This window comes from Sus scrofa, chromosome 2 (genome assembly GCF_054392235.1).
Source record: "Sus scrofa isolate SSC_HxYL_T2T_F1_AM1 chromosome 2, Sscrofa_HxYL_maternal_Yorkshire_Landrace_v2.0, whole genome shotgun sequence".
Classification (NCBI taxonomy): domain Eukaryota; kingdom Metazoa; phylum Chordata; class Mammalia; order Artiodactyla; family Suidae; genus Sus; species Sus scrofa.
In genome coordinates this window covers 159878339-159902095 of record NC_139384.1, presented here as the reverse complement: position 1 = coordinate 159902095, position 23757 = coordinate 159878339, and the positions used below count along the sequence as shown (strand labels likewise).

The 23757-nt window shown below is 39.9% G+C and overlaps 1 protein-coding gene and 1 long non-coding RNA gene across 3 annotated transcripts in view; one reads left to right on the top strand and one right to left on the bottom strand.

The window, feature by feature from the left end:
* The window catches only part of LOC146405818 (uncharacterized), a 181481-nt gene that overhangs the window by 4750 nt on the left and 152974 nt on the right, over positions 1–23757 (top strand). The window lies entirely within an intron of this gene.
* On the bottom strand, positions 826–22896 carry MARCOL (MARCO like). The gene is made up of 5 exons (XM_085010284.1): positions 22887–22896; positions 22134–22268; positions 2893–3219; positions 2178–2811; positions 826–1005 (listed from the first exon to the last, which is right to left on the bottom strand). The coding sequence occupies exons 1-4, from the start codon at positions 22894–22896 to the stop codon at positions 2201–2203; spliced, it is 1083 nt and encodes a 360-aa protein (XP_084866410.1). The 3' UTR covers positions 826–1005; positions 2178–2200.

Below are 23757 nucleotides of genomic sequence, written 5' to 3'. Positions count from 1 at the left end.
TCTATTCTGTTCCATTTGGTCTCTATGTCTGTTTTTGTACCAGTACCACACTATCTTGATGACTGTAGCTTTGTAATAATATCTGAAGTCTGGGAGAGTTATGCCTGCTGCTTGGTTTTTGTTCTTAGGATTGCTTTGGCAGTTCTGGGTCTTTTACAGTTCCATATACATTTTGCGGTTGTTGGTTCTAGTTCTCTGAGGAATCCATGGGTAATTTGATAGGGATCACACTAAATCTGTAGATTGCTTAGGGTAGTATGACCATTTTAATATTAATTCTTCCAATCCAGGAGCATGGAATATCTTTCCATTTCTTTGAATCCTCTTTAATTTCCTTGATTAATGTTTTATAGTTCTCAGCATGTAATTCTTTCATCTCCTTGGTCAGGTTTATTCCTAGGTATTTTATTTTTGGGGGTGTAATTTTAAATGGCATTGTATTTTTATATTACTTTTCTAATATTTCATTGTTAGCATACAGAAACATAACCAATTTCTGAAAGTTAATCTTGTATCCTGTTACTTTGCTGCATTCATTGATCCATTCAAGTGGTTTTTTTTTTAAGCTGCTGTTTCTTTAACTCTATCAAAGACCTACAGCATCAGTATTTTTAAAGTGGGCTGTCTTTATTTTTTATATGCAATCCTAAGATTCTTATACTTACTGGGATTTACAATTTGCTGCTGAAGTTATTGGTCCTGAAGTATTAGCCATTTTGGCACTTTGGAATAGATAGATGCAGGGTTTGGGAAAGTCTAGAAAATGAACAGTCCCCCAAATTGGAATCAATTCTGGAATTGACTTTATTTGCAGTGGGAAAAAAACTAGTAAAGAATGTAGGATCCATCATATCTGTATGACTCAGGCGGACCTCAGTGGAACTCCCAGGGAAACCCATTGTTTAAAGAGAATGGGAAGTGGATTCTAAGGTTCCAGGTAGTTTGGTTGCTGTGGATGCTTAACATTGCCCCTCGTGGTTCAGGCTCAGTTTTCCATTACTCGACCTGAAAACAAGATAATGAGAGAAATCAAGGACCATGTAATTGGGGCACCACTGTAGAGTGACAATGGCGATTATTTAAAAATCTCATGGGCAAGAATAGGCCTTGGCTCTGGCTGGTCTGCTTCACACCAACTGCTCTAAGAATCTCAGCACTTTGTCTACAGGGGTGCTGAGGAGTGACAAGTTAGGAGGTTAAAAAAAAAATGAAGTTTCCATTAAAATAGTGAGACGGAAGAAGTGTTCTAGAGAACATTTTTGGATCTACTCAGTGGAGTGTCCAGAGTCACTGCTAAATGGAATTAGGAATCTGGCAGCTGGGAGGGACATCGGCAAGGACACGCAAAGCATGGCAGAACTCTGAAGTGAGTGCAGGAGTCATGGATGTGCTCCTATTTCTCCTGTTGCAGTGACGACGCTCAAATATCAGGCATTTATTCTCTCATCTGACAAACAGATCAAAAGAACCTATTAGATGCCTGTCATGTTCTAGGGTCTGGGGATGCAGGATTGAAAAGAAACGGCACTTTCTTTAAGGAGTTCGTGCTCTGATTGAATACGTAGTCAATTACAAAGCAGTGAGGTACATTCTATGATAAAGGATATCATTACTGTTAGGAATACATTAGCGGAAAACCAGAGGATTCTGTACAGTGTGGATGACGTATGGGCAAGAGTGATATGGATTATCCAATCATGTCTAATCACGGACATGGGCGCCAATCATGAAAAATCTTAAATGCCATGCTCAGGAGTTTGGATTTTATCTTCTAGGTAGCGTGGCGCCACTGAAGAATTTTCAGCAGGGAAATGATATCAGATCAGACTTGTTGACTTAGAAATACTACTTGAGTGGTTTGTATGTTACGGATGCAATGAAAACGGGCATGAAAGTTAAATTTGGTGGGGGATGAAGTTTCAGTTAATGAGGGTGTGAGCTACTCCAGGACGGGTAGAAAGGCTTGAGTGGAAAATAGTAAAAGGGAATGACTAAGAATGGAGCACCACAACATTCAATAAGGACCATAGGTGTGTATGAAAATAGGTTACCTCTCATTTTGTTAAAATGGTGTCATCACAAAGAGTGTATTGCTAACATACTGTATTCTGTTAACTCTTTCAAGTCTTGGAAAACAGAATGGTAAGTTGACGAAGAGCAGCGAAATTAACACCAACCTGAATCTCCATTAAACTGTCATTCAAAGAGTTGCCTCCATTTTTTCTTCTTGATTGTAAAAGGACCTTGCTTTTCCTTGGTGGCTGGACAATCCTGGCTCTCCTTTTTGGCTAGCTGACCCTGGTTTCCCTTGCTGGCCAGAAGATCCTGGCTTCCCTTGCTGGCCAGAAGATCCTGGCTTCCCTTGCTGGTTAGAAGATCCTGGCTTCCCTTGTTCATTAGATGACCCCGGTTTCCCTTGCTGGTTAGACGATACTGGTTTTCCTTGCTGGTTAGAAGATCCTGGTTTCCCTCGCTGGCCAGAAGATCCTGGCTTCCCTTGCTCATTAGATGACCCTGGCTTCCCTTGCTGGTTAGAAGATCCTGGCTTCCCTTGCTCATTAGATGACCCTGGCTTCCCTTGCTCATTAGATGACCCTGGCTTCCCTTGCTGGTTAGAAGATACTGGTTTTCCTTGCTGGCCAGAAGATCCTGGCTTCCCGTGCTCATTAGATGACCCTGGCTTCCCTTGCTGGTTAGAAGATCCTGGCTTCCCTTGCTCATTAGATGACCCTGGCTTCCCTTGCTCATTAGATGACCCTGGCTTCCCTTGCTGGTTAGAAGATACTGGTTTTCCTTGCTGGCCAGAAGATCCTGGCTTCCCGTGCTCATTAGATGACCCTGGCTTCCCTCCCTCATTAGATGATCCTGGCTTTCCTTGCTGGCCAGAACAACCTGGTTTTCCTTGCTCATTACAAGCTTCTTGATTCCCTTTTTGGTCAGATTGTCCTGAACTTCCTTGCAGACTCCCAGGCTGATTGAAAACTCCTGGCTTCCCTTGCCGATTAAAATTCCTTGGTTTCCTTGGCTGGTTAGAATATCCTGGTTGTTCTTGCAGACTAAATGCCCTTGGTTGTCCTTGGGTATTGCCATCTCTTTGCCTATTAAATTCTATTTGTCCTTCTTGATGATTGGCTTCATTTTTTCCCTCTGGAATAAGTGGGGGTTCTGGACCCTCTTCTAGTTTAAAAATACTTGTTTTCAAAGGCTGGGTTGAAGATACTGGAATGATACCATAAGCACAAAATAAAGTTATTTACCTTCAAGAATTTAAAATCAATAGCATTCATCCCAAGGTATAGTATGTATTTAATGCCTCTGATTTTTTTTTTTTCTTTTTAAAGCCATACCTGCAGCATATGGAAGTTCCCAGACGAGGGGCTGAATCAGAGCTGTAGCTGCCAGCCCATGCCACAGCCACAACAACACCAGATCTGAGCCACATCAGTGACTGCAGCTTGCAGCAACATTGAATCCTTAACCCACTGAGCAAGACCAGGGATTGTTGAACCCATTGAGCCAGAATGGGAACTCCACCTCTGATTTTTTTTTTTTTTTAACCATACCTTAAGACAAATTCTTCTCTTTACTTCTCATAACATGTTTATTTTCAGTCTGTATTATTTTTTTCTTGACTGTATTACATGGTTTCAAAAAACAAACAAAAAACCACGGTGAAGCCATCTTGCCCCATTTCTAACTGAGTGTAAATTATTTGAACTAGGCCTTCATATTACCCTAAACTCCTTTCAGGGTTTTACTGATTAACCAAACAGACTTGATTCAATGCCTGTTGTGAACTTTAGCACATCACAGAACCATCACCCACATCCCCAACTTCACCCCTCAAAGATGCCATCATCAACTTTGCAGGCAGCAAACTCTCAGGCATTAGCCTTCTTTCCATACCCTTTTTTCTGTCTCCATGTATGCTTTCTGTAGCCGTCTCCTCCTCTCCCCTTGTCTCTGTCTCAAAGGCAGTCCTTTCCTTTCTTCAGAATATATTTTTTTCTTCAATAAGCCTTAGGTCCATGATTTCCCTAGCATCACTCATCCATCTAGCTCTATCCTGCGATTATTTGTTTCTTTTGTGCTCAAACTGCTCCAAGAAATGATAGATATTATGTGACTATTTCTTAAAACATATATTTCATAGCTCATTTATTATATCTGCTTTTCTAGTTGATTGAGGAAGCCCATCCATATGCAGAAGCCATCTTATGCAAAAGATTTATTCAGATTCTCTTCTAAAATGAGGGGGGTCTAGAAAACAATGACTAAGCCAAGAGGATCGCTTTAGAGCTGTCAAGTGCGATGTTCTTACATTGGGTCTTATGCTTCTTGTCCTTGGTTTGGTACAAGTGTTTCATTTTGACTCTTCCCCTTTTCATTTAATGATTCCTCATTCCTCCTTACCCTTCTTAATCTGGACTTTCCTCAAAAGTTTCTTCCAAGGTCACATTTTTTTTTTAAAACCGTAGGTGTCCTTGGTGATTTTTTTAATTTACCCATGTTAAATAATTTTGATCTGGAATGTTCCAAACCTAAACCTAGAGTCTCACTTGTATTTGCAGTCATATTCATATTTTCATGAGTGCTTTACCTTTCCTTAAGTGTGTCTTCAAGTAAATTTAACTAAAATCATATGCATCATTACTTGCTATTCGTTGAACATATGATCTAACACACTATTGGTGATTAAGGTCCTAGCCCAGGCACAGGAGTTTAGCAGTCAGTTACCTGGTTTACTAAACTGGTATGGTGTGAGCTAAGGTCTGTGGCTGTTACCTAGCTACTCATTCAGTTTACCAAAAAAATACCTAACGAGTGTATTACTATGCCAGAACTATAGTAGTGTCTAGAGATACAACTATGAAGAGGGCACTTAGGAGTCTCCCTTCGAGAAACCAGGAGGTCTGTGTCACAGTGGGTGTAAATAAGCAAATAGAAATTGATAGTAGAAGGCTCATAGCTGTGGCGTAAGAAGTAAATTAGACAATGGTGCAGAGGAAAGAGAGCAGAGAGTAGGACATATATCACCTTCTGCGAGGAGGTGACGCCCAAGAATTACAGGCCGTAGCCGGGAAAATGGATAAGAAAAGGATTATTTCACTTATAACTGGAATCTAATATCCAGCACAAATGAACATCTCCTCAGAAAAGAAAATCATGGACTTGGAGAAGAGACTTGTGGCTGCCTGATGGGAGGGGGAGGGAGTGGGAGGGATCGGGAGCTTGGGCTTATCAGACACAACCTAGAATAGATTTTCAAGGAGATCCTGCTGAATAGCATTGAGAACTATGTCTAGATACTCATGTTGCAACAGAGCAAATGTAATTGCATTTGGAAATGCAAAAATGTATTTGCAATGTATACATGTAAAAAATGTAATTGCAATGTATACATGTAAGGATAACCCGACCCCCTTGCTGTACAGTGGGAAAATAAAAAAAAAAAAAAAAAGAAAGAAAAGGATTATTTCCAACAACCGAGGTGTGCATGAGTTCTAAGAAGCAAACATTGTTCATGGCCAACTGTAACTCCAGCGGAAATCAATGAGAACAGAGGTGGGGATAAAACGGAAAAAAATAGATGGCGTCATCTATTTTTTTGTTGTTGTTAAGTATGTTTAGTTTTTTAAGAGATCATACAAGCAAATCACATCACAGTCTAAAGATGCGGCGAGGTACACAGCTTAGAGTACCTTTCCCTTCCTCTCCTGTCCCAGTCCCCTTGTTTCCTTACCGAGGAGTTTCCCAGGGATTTCTCTGTTGCTCCAGATACATCTTGCGTACTTACAATGCCTGTGAATATATTTCCCCAACCGTTGGTAGCATACCATGCACACTGCTGTGCTCATTTTCTCCGGGACCAAGCCCGCAGATAGTGAGGCTTTCTCTGTGTTAACGGGCTTGAGCACCTTCTTTATTTTCCCCAGTGTCTGCACACGGTCCCGTTGCCGTTTACATAGTGAGGAGTAGTGGGTTTATTTCCCTCTTTTACTGTCGCAAACACCGATTTGATGAAAATCCTAATAATTCACCATTACTCACATGGATACGTTTTTAGGGTGAAAATCAGGAGTGGAATTTTTAGCTAAAAAAGATCAGTAAGCGATCAGAATGTGTTTCGTCCATCTATTTTAAGCTAAAATATTACAATCATTATCTTCAGTTTTTTTTTTAAATATTCTTTTCCATTATGATTGGTCATAGGACATTGAATATAGACCCTGTGCTGTGCAGTGGGACCTTGCTGTTTATTCAACCTGAATATCCATCTGCTAACCCCACACTCATTCCATCCCTCCCCCCAACCCCTCCCCCTTGGCAACCACAAGCCTGTTCTCTGTGTCTGCGATCATAGCAGTTTTCTTTTTTTTTTTTTCTTCTTTTTCTTTTTTTTATTTTCCCACTGTACAGCAAGGGGGTCAGGTTATCCTTACATGTATACATTACAATTACAGTTTTTCCCCCACCCTTTCTTCTGTTGCAACATGAGTATCTAGACATAGTTCTCAATGCTCTTCAGCAGGATCTCCTTGCAAATCTATTCTAGGTTGTGTCTGATAAGCCCAAGCTCCCGATCCCTCCACTCCCTCCCCCTCCCATCAGGCAGCCACAAGTCTCTTCTCCAAGTCCATGATTTTGTTTAGTATTTTTCTCTTCCGATTTTACAGATCCTACACACATGCTTGACCCTGCTTTATATTGTAAAAGACATTCCTGATTCTTCACTCTTCTTCACCTTCCAAATTCCATCACCAAAGGACTGCTGAATACACACTGTCATCCAGCGAGTACACAAGTACATCTGAAGTATGCAAGGATCTGGTACCTGTCATCATGAAACATACCTGTGCTAGTGAGGAGTTTTCTCTGAAATAGACATTCTCTTCTCCTCCCTTCTCCCATCCCATCACTTGACTCTATATTCTTATTTCTTAACTCTCCTTCTGCAGCAGTTCCTTAAATGGCATTTCGGTACAACTTTCCTCACATCTAATTTATTTTCGGTATCACTACAGACTGATATTTCACAACAGCATGGGTCTGATCATCATGCCCATACTCGACAGTCTGAAACAGCTGCAGTGTTTCGATGCGAAGAAAACCACTGTTTCTTGGGTTCCAGCTACCAGCAGCTGACGGTCACAGGCACTTTGCTTTCATGATTTCCTTTCACTAGATGTAAGGAAAAAATGGCCAAGCAGGAGGTCACAGTTTGGAGAGACATTGGAATGGGTTTCATTCATCAGACTTCATCATCTTGAGAAATGTGTTGCCTGTATTGTTTATTATCTTGACACATTTGTATCGCTAGCTGGAAATTTACATCTCTGGAAACAGGCAACCTAACTGTGCTGAGGTGAGAAATAGGGAGACGAACACTGAGTGACAGGTGCCTAAGAAGATCTCAAGTCCTGGTGGGGATAGACGAGGCATATGATTCCTGTAGAGATGTATGGTTATTTCCATTTTGCAAAGGAGAAAACTGAGGCTAAGATAAGTAAGTTGCCCATAAGCACGTAAACAGGAAATAGAAAATCTAGGACTTGATCCCACGTCTTTTTTTTTTTTTTTTTTTTTTTGTCTTTTTGCCTTTTCTGGGGCCGCTCTGGTGGCATATGGAAGTTCCCAGGCTAGGGGTCAAATCAGAGCTGTAGCCACTGGCCTACACCACAGTCACAGCAGTGCAGGATCTGAGTTGCATCTGGGACCCACACCACAGCTCACGGCAACACCAGATCCTTAGCCCACTGAGGAAGGCCAGGGGTCGAACCTGCAACCTCATGGTTCCTAGTCAGATTCGTTAACCACTGCGCCACGACGGGAACTCCGAGCCCAATTCTATTTGCCTGCACAACCCCGATCATCACACAAAACCGTATCCTTTAGGGAACATATGCTCAAATTCTCACAATCTTGTTAGCTGACTTTTCTTCACAGTCTCATAGCTTGCTTTTCCCATTCCCCTGCCTCTGCTGATCTCCAGCGGTGCCAAATGTTTCAGTCCTGTGTCCCCTGGTCACTACATGATGCCTCTGGCCTATATTTGAATGGTCTGGAAGTATCTTCTTGCATTTCTCTGCTAGAGCTGTCCCTTTTTAAACTTCCTGACAACACAGTAATAAATCACTCAGCATTTCTAATTCCTCCCTTTGGGAGTAGGGAGGAAAGTCATTGACTGTAACTCTTCTTACCTGAGAACGTGGCTAAGAACAGGAAGGGAAGGAAAATGAGAGCCTCCATGTGGGAGCCAGGGGTTGGAGTTGGCTGTGGAACGGAGCGCGGTAGATGCTTTCAGAATAAACCCTGCTGAGTGCCACCACATTATATAGTTGAAAAATCCTCCACCCTTATTGCTAAACACTGTCACCATGTTAAAAAAAATTACAGAGTAACTTTTGAAAACGGGAAGCTGTTGCTTGAGTAGATTGTCATTTTAAAAATTAGCTTCACGCCCCAGCTCTCATAAAGATCCAAACTTTAATATGCTTCTATCAGAAATCTTCCACACAGAGAAAAGTTAAAAAGGCGAAACCCATTTGAGAAAGAGGTCAATTCAGTGTTCTTTTTTTTAATTGTTAAAACATGGTATCTGGAGTCAGTCCTGTGATTGACACTCTAAGTTTATGTGTCTGCGGTTGGGAGTCTCATGAAATTTTCCCACAAATGACTTGTGTGCCAATTAATTACCTCAAATTATATTTTAAATGCAAGCGCAAATGCATGGAGTCTGAAGGATGAGTACCTCCAGTGGGGAATGTATTTTTATGAGGTAGCGAGAGACAATGGAGCTCGTGTGAGAACGGCATCACGCGCTTGGCCTACTGGCCTCAAGCATGGCTCCAAACAGAAGCCCATGTGAATATCACCTTGGGATTTTCAGTTTGTAACTAGGTCAGTCTTGTGGGACACTGTAGTCTTGGGCTCAAGACTGGCTGCCCTGTACAAGAGAAACGTGAATTGACTGAAGCACGTCTGAAAGAAGGCCGCCTTTATGGAGTGAGGTCTAGACACCACAGATCATGCTGACTGATGACAGCAGAGAACACTCACTGGAGTAAAGACCCACCTAGGAGTAACAGTGCCAGTGGGCCATCATCACAAGAGCCTTAGAACAGAGGAGGAAGAGGTGGTTTCATTGGCATAATTCCAGACGGCAGAGCTGCTTCCAGTGTAAGGAAGCAGAGGATAAACAGTTTTGAACGCTAAAGAAAATGTCAGCTTTGGGAAGAGAGGCGAACTAGATAATTCTTAGAATACCTTCCAATTCTAAGATACTCAGATTTAGTTCTGGATTGTGTTCGACTCTCTCTTTATTTAGAAGGGAAATTTTGAAAATGATAAATGGTTTATTTTACTCAAGCCAATGATTTTAAGGCATCAAAAAAGATGTTTTCAATTTTTGATAATAAGAAGGCAAACTTTTCCCCGATACAATTTTCATTTTTTCTGACTGAGATTTATACGAATGCCAGAAGAGACTCATTGACCCAGAAGGCCTTAGATTTTACATCTATGTAGATACCAATATCTATCTCTCTGACCATATATATAATATACTATATGTGTGTGTGTGTGTGCGCGTGCGTGCGTGTATAGTTTTTAAAGATCAGGTAATTTTTACCACAATTTTACTATGAAAAGTTTCAAAATACAGAAAAATTGCAAGAATTTGCAGTGTAAACCCATATACACTCCACTCTTCTTCAATTCATATTTTGCTGCATTTGCTCTACCATGCATATTGATCAAAATGGGTAAATTTCATGCAAGTTTTTTTTCACTTCCAAATACTCAGGTATAGAATTCAATGCAGTAAGTTCTCAAATATCAGCAAATGGACCAAAATAGCTGCACCTGCATATTGCTTAAACAGTTGCTTCCTACTTAGAGAGTGCCATCATCTGTCCTCACCCATGCTTTTTTTCCCTAACATTGGTGCTGTTACACTTCAAAATGGCATCTGTGAATAACAGGTGTGATGTGTGCCTTGTATGTGAGGAGATTGCTGTCCTAAGATTAAATCTCATGAAGCCAATACTCTGTGGTTTCAGAGACTCTGAATGCATTTGTTGAAGGTCTTTGGTTGTGTGAAGGCAACACACTCTCTTTATGTACCTTTTATCCAAACCATTCCAAAGGGCTTTGGGAATAATTGCTTTTAATTCTTCAGTTTTCTTACATGGAGCATTTAATTTCTTTTTTAATGATTGGAAGTCTCCCACCTTAAGAATTATTTTTCATTATTATCTTCCTTTACATTTGGGAGTAAGGTCAAAATTCCATCTTGGAGCAGGCTCAGAAAATGCTCACCGCAGTCACTTTTTAGAGACGGGGAGAGGGTGTCTCGTGTTTTGGAGTGAGATTTTACATCAAGGCTGTCCTTCCAATAATCATCATATTTACATGGAAATAATAATAGCAGTGAAGTCAGATCTGTTTCTCCTTTTTCAGCTCTGCGATCTTATGCAAGTTCATCTGTCTGTCTCTCTCCATCTGCTTCTCTTTCTTTCTTTCCTTCTATAATTCCTTCTTTCCTTCCTTCCCTCTTCTTCTCTTCCTCTCTCTTTCTTTATCTCTTTCTCTCTTTGTCTTTTAAAATCATTTTAATAATATCCCACTGAAGGAATCAAATTTTGCTCAGGTTTTGTGTGTGTGTGTGTGTGTGATTTGATGGAAGAAGTTCATACCTGCTGTTGAGTGTTCTTGGTTTATTGTCATGCAGCTAAAGGGGACTTTGAGCTCCCTATTAACTTCTGTTGAATGCTTTAGTCACTATGTTTTTTTTTTTTCCTTTTAATTCTTTCTCAGGGAGGACTAACACCTGTCAAGTTTTGTTCTTTGAACCCCACAAGGTGTGCAAAGATTGAGTACAACAAGAAATAGGAGGCATCAGTGACATAGCATTCAGACACAGATGCAATCAGGTTGAACTGAATCTAGGAGGCAAACTGAATATTTAGTCTGGTCTTTGAAATATAATTCATATTGCACAGAAGGGACATAATGTATCTTAAATTCTGAATTGTCAGAGGGAGACTCGCTGATTAATTACGAAGTCTCATTAAATACTTCATAATATTAGAAAGAAGCCAAAGATGAAACACTGAGATAATCATTCCTTAAGGATTTTTGCCATTTCTTAGTTTACTTGATTATTTCACCCAATCTTTACCCTGGGGAGGCATTCGTTCAGGACACTGAGTCCTGGAGAGTGACTGTTATTTGAGATGGAATTTTGGGTGTCTTCTTCTCTGCCTTAGGTGTCAGCTTTTTTATTCAGTACACAATGTCTTCATGCAAACTGAAACTGCTTCTTTCTTCCTTTCTTTCTCCTTCATCTTAGTCTTCATCCTTTAGGGCCGCACTGGAGTCATAAGGAAGTTTCCAGGCTGGGGGTCCGATGAGAGGTGTAGCTGCCAGCCTACACTACAGCCACAGCAATGCTAGATCCTTAACTCACTGTGCAAGGCCAGGAATCGAACCCATATCTTCATGGTTACTGGTCGGGTTCGATGCCTCTGAGCCACAATGGAAACTCCCAATTTCATCATTATTTATTGAGGGGATGCATATATTTGACACACACACTAAAATGGTTCATTGTTTTAGCTATTGTTAGTATACTCAGGTGAATATTTGGAATTAGAAACTTGACCACTGCCACTTGCACTTTAGTTGACTGTACATGATATGACTAGAGAACAATAAAACATAAAATTGAGCAAAATTATAATACTCATGAACTTTTTAATAATAGGCATGTTTTATTACCGGGACTTTCATTTTATGGAAATGTTTTAATGTGCAAGGTTGCAGATTCTAAAGGTAAAATCTGAAATACAATATCTTTCTCACCTCCAGATTAACTTCCTCATCACCGCCATAAACAATTACGGTGGCTTTATTTTAAACATTATCTCGACCCCACGTGGATCATCAGATTTCTTATTTTTAGCCTTCTGCTCCAGGATTTCTGCTTCTTGTTTCTTAAACCATACTTCTTGTCACCCTGCATATAGTGTCCACTCATAATCAGTCTTAGTTATATTTTAAGGGAAAGAGCTTATTTTGAGAATGTCGCTTGCAAAGCTCACCACCGAGTCCTCACATCTCTTTTCATGCAAGCTACTCCTCTCCTGCAGACGAGCCCACTCACCTCCCTTTGAATCTGAGCTGGGCAGGTGACTTTTTTGACCAAGAGTATGATGTGAATATGACTACATGCCATTTTTAGGTCCAAGTCGTAAGAGCCTGGCAGAGTTGAGTAACTGACTACAGAGAAAAAGACAGAGACCCACAAAGACAAAAGAGAAATCTCTCCAGCACCCCCCACTAAAACATCAAAACATCAAAAATGTGACAAGTCATTGTGGATCCCAAGAGAGCCACAGGGCCACCACCATAAGGCCGAGGCAGACAATTCCTGCTGAGCTGATATAAACTGCAGAATTACGGCAAATAAATGACTGTTTTTAAGTCATTAAGTTGGGGGTGATCTGTTATGCAGCAATAAATAATTATTACAATATTGACAAGACAGTGATTACTTTTTCACATTGAATCAAAACCCATGATTAGGAGTTCCCGTTGTGGTGCCGTGGAAATAAATCCGACTGTTACCGTGAGGACTCGGGTTCGATCCCTGGCTTCATTCAGTGGATTAAGGATCCGTTGTTGCATGAGCTGTGGTGTAGGTCATAGACAGGACTCAGATCCTGTGTTGCTGTGGCTGTGGTGTAGGCCACCAGCTGTAGCTTCAATTTGACCTCCAGCCTGGGAACTTTCATGTGCCGTGGGTGTGCCCCTTAAAAAATAAAAAGACCCTATGATAAGTAGAATAGCTACCATTTTGGGGGGCACTCTCTATACATTATCTCATTTAATACTTCAAACACTCCTTTGGTAAAGTCCTCAATATTGGATGAGGAAACTCCAGCACAGTGTCATTAAATAACTGTTTTAATGCAGTTAACCCTGCTGAAAATATTTTAGCCTCTGTTTCTAAGGAGCCCCAATGCTTTAACTTGGTGGCTTAGACTCTCTGTGAACCAGCTCCTCTCACTGTTGATCTTGCCAATCTTATCTCCATTTCAGGGTTTTGGTTTTGGTCTTTGTTGTTTTTATGTTTATTCTCTTTGCTTGAACACCCTTCCTGTAATTTTGCCTGTGCTTGAATGCTTGTCAGCTCTCAGGATTCAATTCAAAATAACCAGTTTCAAATAATCTCTCCCTCCAAGCTGTACCTGGTTTTCTTGATCAATGTCTCAATTTTTCTTCCTTTATAAATTTCTGAATATCTGAAAAATATTTTTAAAATCTTCTGCACATCCACTAAAACATAGGATTCTTTTTTTTTTTTAAAAAATTGGTGTTTAGTTGACTTAACACTGTAAACATAGAATTCTTTAAAGCAGGAATCTTGTCCTATGCTTGGAATGTATCTGATATATCATAAGCATTAAATAATTATTTATGCAATTAACAAATGGAAAAATTAATTCATAGGGAATTTTAAAATAGCACATCAAACTATTTTAGTAAGTTGCTATAAATTTGTCTCTCCTAACAGTCTGAGGATGCCAAGCTTGTCTACTCATCTTTAGATTTCTAAGTACACACTACATGCCAGTAAAATGATATATTCAAGCTTTTTCACAATTCACCATGCATAGAAAATTAAAATATTTTATGGAATGTACTCTAGTAAAGTGATAAGGCCAGAGACACCTGGCCTCAAGGTCTCAGCTCTTCCAGAACCTATTCCACTGCCTCAAGGACTGATAGGATCAACCTGTCATCTCACTTGCTTTCTCTTTTTCGTCTCAGCGTGAAGGTTGAGCACCTCTAAAGCCAACTCAATACGTCCCTAAGGGAAACCCTTCGCAAATATAGCAGGTATTGAAGAATGCTAATTTGTGTCGGATGGTGAGCTCTGTGGTCCTCGAGTAATCTGCATAAATCATGAAGAACTGAGCCCACAGCACTGGTTGGAGAATTCTGGGTTTGAACAGTGTGATAGTATATTCTCTTTCCTGTGGTTTATTTTCAAATTGCAGCATTTCATATTAAGGCAGCCTAGCAATGAGTCTAAATCAAAGGTGGCTCCCTTGTCACCTGAAAAGAACATAAATGTAAGAAGTCTGCAAAGCTAACTTTATTGAAAATGCTTTCTTTATGCATTGTAACTGGTTGGAAATGCATTGCAGTGGAGACAGAGTAACAAAATAAATCTTCCGTTGCAAAAGGCAAACGAAGGGCATTTCCAGGATGGCAGCATCACGGGAATCAACATTTTTTATAATGTTGGAAACTAAGCTTTCCATTTCTTTCCCTGAAAGAAAAGAGACAGTGTTCAAAATGAAATGCCGTGGATGTCGGTTAAGCCCATGATGGATGAACTAGGAAAGGATACTTAAGCTTTTTAGTTTTATCTGGGGAAGATAATATTACCTTATTCTGAACAAGAATTATCTGCAAAATACTTAGCATAGTAAATAAAGTCTTAATAAATAACTTCCCTGACTCATACCCTATTGGCCCAAATTAAGGGTGCTATTCAAATATCTACTTCCGTGTGCTTACATAGCTGCTTTGCAGAATTCACAGAGATTGTGGTAAATTTGTTCATCAGTACCACACACTGGTTTGTGAATCTTGGGACAGGGTTTACCATCTATTGCTGTTTTCTCCTCCAGCTGCAAAAAGCCTGTAATTGAAGTTCTGAGAATTCCCATCGTGGCTCAACAGACACGAATCTGACTAGCATCCTCGAGGATATAGGTTTGATCCCTGGCCTCGCTCAGTGGGTTAAGGATCTGGCATTGCCGTGAGCTGTGGTGTAGGCTGCAGATGCAGCTTGGATCCCGAGTTGCTGTGGTTGTGGCATAGGCTGGCAGCTGTAGCTCTGATTAGACTCCCAGCCTGGGAAATTCCATATGCCATGGGTGTGGCCCTAAAAAGACAAAAAAGAAAAAAAAAAAAGAAGTTCTGGAGTTCCCTGTGGCTCAGAAGATTAAGTATCTGATGTTGTCACTATAGTGGCTTGGGTTGCGGCTGTGGCATGGGTTTGATCCTTGGCCCTGGAACTTCTGTATGCCACAGGTGCAGCCAAAAAAAAGTTCTTTTTATTTCATAATAGCATTGACATCATAAGCTTCTCAAGTAATGAAAACATATGCTAAACTTATGCTTATAAATTCTTTTAAAATCTCTTACTATTGCAAGTAAAATATATGTTGAAAATAAAAAGTCAGAGTCACAGGTGGAGCTAGCACCCAGAGATAAGCTTTGTTAGCATTTTGCTTTCCTTGCAGCTCTTCTCTGTGCATTTTATTTCCATGTATAACATTAAAAATAGAATTGTACTCTGTGTCCCACTTATTCTTTATCATCCATCTTTCCTATGCCATCATGCACTTTTTGAAAAGTGTAATTTTCATCACGTAGTTTTCCATCATAACGATGTGAAAGAACTTATTTTACTAACACCCAATTGTTGTGTTTCCTTCATTTAAAATTCATGGGACTGGGATGACCATTTTATATGGAAAATACCTGTACACTTTCTGATTATTTTCTTAGGGTTTGTTTTTATTAGAAAATTGCTGTCTCAAAGGTTATAATTTTTAAGACTTCCAGTACTGACTGCCAAATTGCTTTCTTTCTTTCTTTTTTTTTTTGGCTTTCATCTTTTTGTGGCTTCTTTTTTTTTATTTATCAATTTTAAAAATTAAAGTACAGTTGATTTACAGTATTGTGCCCAGTTCTTCTGTACAGCAAAGTGCAGTTCGTACATATATATATACATTCTTTTTTAAATATTGTTTTTCATCTTGGTCTATCCCAGCAGATTGGATATGATTCCCTGTGCTGTACAGCAGGACCTTATTGTCTATGCATTTTAAATGTAATGGTTTGCATCTGTTAACCCCAAACTCCCAGTCCATCCCACTCCTTCCCCATTCCCCCTTGGCAAACATAAGGCTGTTCTCCAGGTCTATGGGTCTGTTTCTGTTTTGTAGATAGGTTCATTTGTGCCATATTTTAGATTCCACATCTAAATGATGTCATATGGTGTTTGTCTTTCTTTTTATGACTTCACTTAAAATGATAATCTCTAGCTGCATCCATGTTGCTGCAGATGGCAGTATTTCATACTTTTTTTATGGCTAAGTAGTATTCCATTGTATATATGCACCGCATCTTCTATATCCAGTCGTCTGATGATGGGCATTCCATCTCTAGGCTATTTTGTGCACAGTGCTGCAGTGAATATAGGAATGCAAGTATCTTTTTGCATTGTAGTTTTGTCTGGATATATGCTCAAGAGTGGGATTGCTGGAGCATGTTTGTTCTATGTTTAGTTTTCTGAGGAACCTCCATACTATTTTCCATAGTGGTTGTACCAATTTACATTCCCACCAACAATGTAGGAGAGTTCCCTTTTCTTTGCCTCCTCTTCAGCATTTATTGTTTGTAGACTTTTTGATGATGGCCATTCTGACTGGTGTAAGGTGGTATCTCATAATAGTTTTGATTTTCATTTCTCTGATAATTAGCAATGCTGAGTATCTTTGTGTGTGTGTGTGTTTAACCATCTCTTTGTCTTCTTTGGAGAAATGTCTATTTAGGTTTTCTGCCCACTTTTTGATTGGGTTTTTTGTCTTTTTGTTATTGAGCTGCATGAGCTTTTTGTACCTTTTGGAGATTAATCCCTTGTCAGTTGCCTCATTTGCAAATATTTTTCCCATTCTTTGGGTTTCTTTAGACCTCTACATCTTAAACTAAATTTTTAGATAAGATGTATAGATCACAAAGACACATGTCAAAATTCTTATAGAGGGCTAATTTTCAGAAAGTAGAAATAATACTATATTTCACATCCGATAGTTACCTTGTATATTCTCTAACATTTGCTGAATCTTTCGCTAATTCATAAATTCATCTCTTCACCTACCAGTGCATTCATTTATCCATTCATTAGGTGAGGTATTTATTGGATAGTGCCATGGTTAAAGACCTAGGATCCAAAAAAGAGAGAAAACACTTTCTCTGACCTTAAAGAGCTCACATTCTAAGAGCGAAGACTGTCTCAGAAGGCTATCAACAGATAAATGGATTAAGAAGATGTGGTATATATACACAATGGAATACTACTAAGCTATAAAAAAAGAACAAAGTAATGCCATTTGTAGCAACATGGATGGAACTAGAGACTCATACTAAGTGAAGTAAGTCAGAAAAAGAAAGACAAATACCACATGATATCACTCATATCTGGAGTCTAATATATGGCACAAATGAACCTTTCTACAGAGAAGAAACTCATGGACTTAGAGAACAGAAACTCATAGACTTAGAGAAGAGACTTGTGCTTGCCAAGGAGGAAGGGGAGGGAGTGGGATGGACTGGGAGCCTGTTAATAGATGCACACTCTTGCATTCAGTGAGGATAAGCAATGAGGTCCTGTTGCATAGCCCTGGGTATTCTTTGGTATTAGTGTGGAGGCTGTTGAATGAATTAAATTTTTGAGGTACTAGAGTTGTTTTCTCTTGATATCTCTTTATATATATCTTGTTTACAATGTTTAATGTTCAATTATAAAAGTAAAATGATAAATGTAACTTAGTTACTAAGAATAAATCATAAAATTATAATTTGATAATATTTAATTTCTACTTAGCATTTACTCAGATCTAGAGTAACCATATACTGTGAGTTTCCTGGATAGTCTCAGTTTATAATAGTCTTCTTGGTACAACTATTGGAAAAACTAATTTCACTGTCAAAATTATCCTATTTAGAAAATAAATGAGTTCCCTTGTGGTGCAGAGAGTTAAGGATCCATTGTTCTCACTCGAGTGGCTCAGGTTGCTGCTATGGCATGGGTTCGATTCCTGGCCCAGGAACTTCCACATGCTGCAGGCACAGTCAAAAAAAAATAAGAAAAGAAAATAAATTATATTCATCCTATAGTGTTATAAGCATTAAGCAGTTTTAGAGGCTTTAACTGTATGTAAAATCCTTATATGGAAATGTGACCCCTGGCTAATTTTAAGAAAATGGGAGGTAATTTTCAAGTTCTTTCCCCTGTTAAGGAAATGGTGTCTGCACCAGTGATAAGATTTTGTTCAAATAAGCTTGTCATTATCATTCCATCTTCTCATCAGATCAACCAAATGAACTCCGAAGATCTTAATGGAATAGTCATGGTTTTTCCTGAGTCAAGATCACCCTTGTTGTAAGAAAGCCTCCTGCTCTGATACGATGAATGAGAGGGCAGGTGCCTGAGAGCCTCAGCAAGGAGACAACAAACAATGATAAATCGCAATTGCTGAGGAAAATTCCAGAATCAGAATTTTACATTGAAAATTATTCTTAGAGATCTTCTATTTCAAAGGTCTTGTTTCATGGATGAAGACCTGAGGCCCAGGAAAGGGAAGAAAGTTGCTCCAGGACACACAGCTTGTTAACTCCCCAGCTGAGCTAGATGCCAGGTTACAAACGACCAGTCCAAAGCTCTTTCCACTGCATTTGCTATTTAGGATTTATGTGGTTTCTATCCAGTCATGTTCAGTTCTTCAATGTTTACCTTAAAACTAGGCTAAACCTTAAGAAAGGAAGGCAAAATATATGCCAAAGAAGTATATATTTAACCAGAGAAAAGTTGAAAATTTCAAAACCTAGAAGCCATTTGATGAAAGGATAATCAAGAAAGTAATGATGTGGCCAACAAAGTGCTAATTTAATAATAAAATACAAAATAATTTGGAGAGCATTGAAAAAAAATCATGATTTACCTCCATTCCCACTAATTCTAACAATATCTACTGGGAAAGTTCTCTATTTCAAGCACCGTATCAAATCTTATATACATTCAGTCATACTAATAATTCTATTTTAAAGGTAAGGAAACTGGGCTCTGGGGCAAGTAACTTGTCTAAAGACATGCACTTTGCAAATGACAGAGCCAGGACTCAAACCCAGGTCTTAAATTTTAAAGCCAATATACTTTTTTTTTTAACTTTTTTTTTATTACTCAAATGAATTTATCACAGCTGTAGTTGTGTAATGATCATAACAATCCAATTTCATAGGATTTCCATCCCACAACCCAAGCCTATTCCCCCATCCCCCAAACTGTCTCCTCTGAAGACCATAAGTTTTTCAGTGTCTGTGAGTCAGCATCTGTTCTGCAGAGTTCAGTCTGTTCTTTTTTCAGATTTCACATGTCAGTGAAAGCATTTGATGTGGGTGTCTCATTGTATGGCTGGCTTCGCTTAGCATGATAGTTTCTAGGTCCATCCATGTTGCTAAGAATGCCGGTATTTTGTTCTTTTTAATGGCTGAGTAATATTCCATTGCATATATGTACCACATCTTCTTGATCCACTCCTCTGTCGATGGACATTTAAGTTGTTTCCATGTCTTGGCTATTGTAAATAGTGCTGCAATGAACATCGGAGTACATGTATCTTTGTGAGTCGTGGTTTTCTTTGGGTAGATGCCCAGGAGTGGCATTGCTGAATCAAATGATAGTTCTATTTTTAGTTTTCTGAGGAATCTCCATACTGCTTTCCACAGTGGTTGCACCAATTTACATTCCCACCAACAGTGTACTAGTGCTCTTTCTTCTCCATCCCCCTCCAGCACTTATTGTTTGTAGACTTTTGGATGACGGCCATTCTGGCTGGTGTAAGGTGGTACCTCATAGTGGTTTTGATTTGCATTTCTCTAATAATGAGTGGTGTTGAACATCCTTTCATGTGTTTAAAAGCCAATATACTTAACTATAATGTTTTATTAAAAGAAGAGTTAGAGAGCAAATAAGCTTTACACTCTATTTTTATATGATGAACAATAGCCACAGAAAGGGAGTAAGTTGTTCAATATTAGAGAAAAAGGTAGTAGCACAATGAAGATTAGAGGGCAAATACTAGGAATATCTTCTATACAGTCCTGAGCTCTTTTGTTTCCTGAGAGTAAGATAGAATGACTCAGTTTCCAGTAAAACGGAAGCATCTCAGGGACATTCTGGCAGCTGAAGCTCTTTTTTTTAGGTAAGAATTTCTTGAAGGTGACTTTGAAGGCGAATTTCTAATTTTAATAAGCATTGTTTCCTTGAAGAATGAAACTTATTTGTAACCTTATGCTCTTAATTGCGGTTTGCTGAGGGCAATGCAATTGGCCTGGAATCCTAATGAGACGTGTGGGGTCCCTTTGGCCAAGGGCAGCATCTCATCCTATGAGATGGCAACATTGTTGTTGCCACTGGATAAAACTATCTCTTGCATGGAATAACAGTGGTAATTAAAGTTGCTGATTTTGTAAGTAAAACTTTCCTCTAAATTAACAGCGTAAAGGGCCGTCACTATCATTAACCGTCCTATCATCATCGTCATAAATTGTAACGTCACGTCATGACTGCTGACTGCTGACCAGTTGGGTCCAGAATTCTGTTGTGTAAATATATGTATGGTACTCACCGGCAAAGTTGGACACATAGACCACACTGACCCAAAGCAGAAGGATGCCTGATGTCTTCGTGGTCAATGAGATCAGCCAGGCCAGAGGAACTGTGTTAATAGAATTCGCCGCTGTAGATGTGCTCTGTCTTTATAAGTAGATCCATATGGAGGCATGTGGTACCTACACATTTGGCAGCCAGCCATATTCTCCATCCTGATTACATAATCTATTTTCCCAGAGATTAGAGACACTGAAAACCAGGGAAGCTTGTTTCATGCCTTTTTCAAACAGTCAGGAACAGTGGCCAAAAATGTTGTTTAGGCAAAATGAAATGAATTACATGTAGTGCACCCAGAATTTGCTCTCATCAGCATTTGGTGATAATTGCAATCAAGTCATTTTCTGACAATGTGTGTGTTTGCATCTGTCCTCAGAGGAACCTTGGGACAGGAAAGCTTCCAGGAGGCAGGAACCTGTAGGGTAGTCTGTGCCGTTTGTGTGCAATATTAATAATATTGGGTGTAACACCCACTAGGAAAATAAAAATGTGAGGGATTTTGAGGTCAAGATGTTTATTAGAAGACAGCATACTCCTAGTGGTCCTTACAAACCCTTGATATTCCAGGCGACTATGAATTAGAGGGCTGTTTTCTTTTAGGTGACACATGCATGATGGCTCCTATTTAACATTTTTATTTTAACAAGTATTTCATAAGTGGATTTTAGTCTTCAGGCATAAGTGCCATCCGTACTTCCTTCTTTCTCAAATGCACCATGTACCCTTCACCTTAGGGCTCTTGCTCTTACTGTTTCCTTTGCCTGGGAACTCCTGGCCAAGACTCTTGAATGGCTAGTTTCTCTTCTTAGAAATAATAGCTAGGGAATTCCCGCTGTGGCACAATGGGTTAAGAATCTGACTGTAAAGTCTCCAGTCTCTGCTGAGGTGCAGGTTCCATCTCCGCCCTCGAGTAGTGGGTTAAAGATGGGTCTTGGAGTTCCCTTTGTGGTTCAGTTGGTTAAGGACCTGACAAGTATGAGGATGCAGGTTTGATCCCAGAGCTCACTCAGTGGGTTGAGGGTCTAGTGTTGCCTCAAGCTGCAGCGTAGGTCACAGATGTGGCTCAGCTCCTGCGTTGTTTGACTGTGGCATAGGCTGGCAGTTGTGGCTCTAATCTGACCCCTAGCCTGGGAACTTCCATATGCCGCAGGTGCAGCCAAAAAAAGAAAAAAAGAAAAGAGTCTATGTTGCCACAGCTGTGGCATAGGTCACAGCTGAGGCTCGAATTCAGTCCTTGGCCTGGGAACTTGCATGTGCTGTGGGTGTGGTCTTAAAAAAAAAAAGAATATTATCTGCTCAGTGAAGATTTCCTGTCAATTCAAAATATCTCCACTCCAACTCAGAGCAATGTGCTTTATTGCTTTCATAATGCTTTTCAAAATCTAAAATCATCTTAATTATGAACTTATGCATTTTCCCTCTTCCAAATAAGTGCGTCTATACACACAGTCACCCAGACAGATGGAGGCCCATACACACCAGGATATAAGCTGATAATCTTTTTCATTCCTGTGCCTCCACACATGGAATGACATCTTGCACGGTGACACACACATGCTGACTAATAACAGTTCCTAATTTCTTCCTTCCCTCTTACCAAATGCTGAAAAGCAAATGACCACCAGCACAGATTCATTCTTCATTCTTTTCTCAAACAGTTGGTGGAAGCTACTGGTTCCAGAAACTTTATTGCATTCTGGAAATGTAAAGATGAGTAAGAGAAGGTCCCAGGCTAAAGGAGAAGAAAATCTGATTAAAGTTATACACAAAAGAGCAGAAATCAGCACAACATTGTAAATCAACTCTACTTTAATAAGCAGGTAAACCGAGTTATACACAAGATAAGGAGGGGAGCACGGAAGAGCGAACAGTCATTTGAGGGGGTGAAGGCTTGGGGGGGGGGGTCACGACAGGCTTCGTAGAGGATTTGACCCTCAGGGTTACGAAACAGCTGGAGACACATAACGTGATAACCAGCGTTTCAAGAATAAGGAATGACAGGGAAAAAGGAAAACAAGAATGAGAGTAATGGTTGGACTCAAATGCGGGCCTTCAGTTCAATAGGTTTTACAGACTGTGCTAAGGATTGTCATATATCTCGTTCTTGTGGTCCATTAAAATCCCTGGTTCACTGGGTTTATTGTGCTCCTCAAATTTAGAAATTCTCTATTATTTCTTCAGATACCTACTTGTATCTTTTCCTCACCCTTTTCCCCGCTGCGTGAAGTTGTCTCACAACTCACTAAGGTTCTTCTCCGTATTCTTCCAGGTTTTTCCTTCTACATTTTAGTCTGTGTTCATTTCCAGTGCTGTAGGACGGATACGAATCATCTCTCCTCAAATTGCTCACCTGCCGTCATTATTGCATGGTGTATTTTCCTTCTCAAACATGTTGCTTTTTTCAGTGCACTTGCCCGCCCCCAAGATGCTCTGTGTTTCCTTTAACTTCTCGAAGATAAGGTATAATTGATTTTGTAATCTCATCTCTCAATTACATCATATCATACCGGATCTGTCTAGAGGATGGATATTGCTCTGGAAATAGACCGACAGACTCCTGGTGGTCAGGGTACCCAGAGCACAGGCAGCGTGATGGAGAATCAGACAGGATCGATGATGAGACTAAGGCTGTCGAGGCCCCGGCGGAGGGTAACCTCCGAGCTCGAGGAGCCAACGTGGAAGTTCATGACAAAGCACGACTATTCCCTGTGCGATCTTTTTGTTGGGCTTAGTCTCCTGGCCTATGTGTTTCTATCAAACAGGGCTTCCCTTTTAAGGTGTTTCTGCTGTATTCTATTTCTCACCTGGGCAGTATGGTATGACAGTTTCCTTCCAACCAGGCAGGTAAAGAGCATAATAGCAAGTAGAAGCAAGTCTCTTCCCAGACTCTAGGATTTGGGGAACAAAAGCCTTGGGTCCTTGAGAGTGGTGGAAATGAATGGTACACAGCGATAGGTTCCTGAGATTCTTCCAGTTTCACTTACATAAAAGAGTACGAAGGTTTTCAGGAAGTCCCAGGAACTCACCTATATGATGACAGCTGTGGGAAGGACAAAGTGCCTCCTTAAATACTCAGAAAGTATGTAATGATGTCTGCTTAAATCTATAAAACTGTCTTTAAACCATTGCACATCTAATGAGAGTATTACCAAAAAATGCATGAGCTTTTATTGGGTGAGCAACTCGTTTTCTGTGTAATGGGAACTGGAGGATGGTATTTA

Excerpts from the sequence above, each read along its gene's own strand:
- MARCOL (XM_085010284.1), bottom strand. Across the intron at positions 3,220-22,133 it reads CATTTGCTTTTCAGCATTTG|TATCTTCAACCCAGCCTTTG; the intron begins GTAAGAGGGAAG and ends GTATCATTCCAG. Across the intron at positions 2,812-2,892 it reads TAATGAGCAAGGAAAACCAG|GATCTTCTGGCCAGCAAGGA; the intron begins GTTGTTCTGGCC and ends ACGGGAAGCCAG.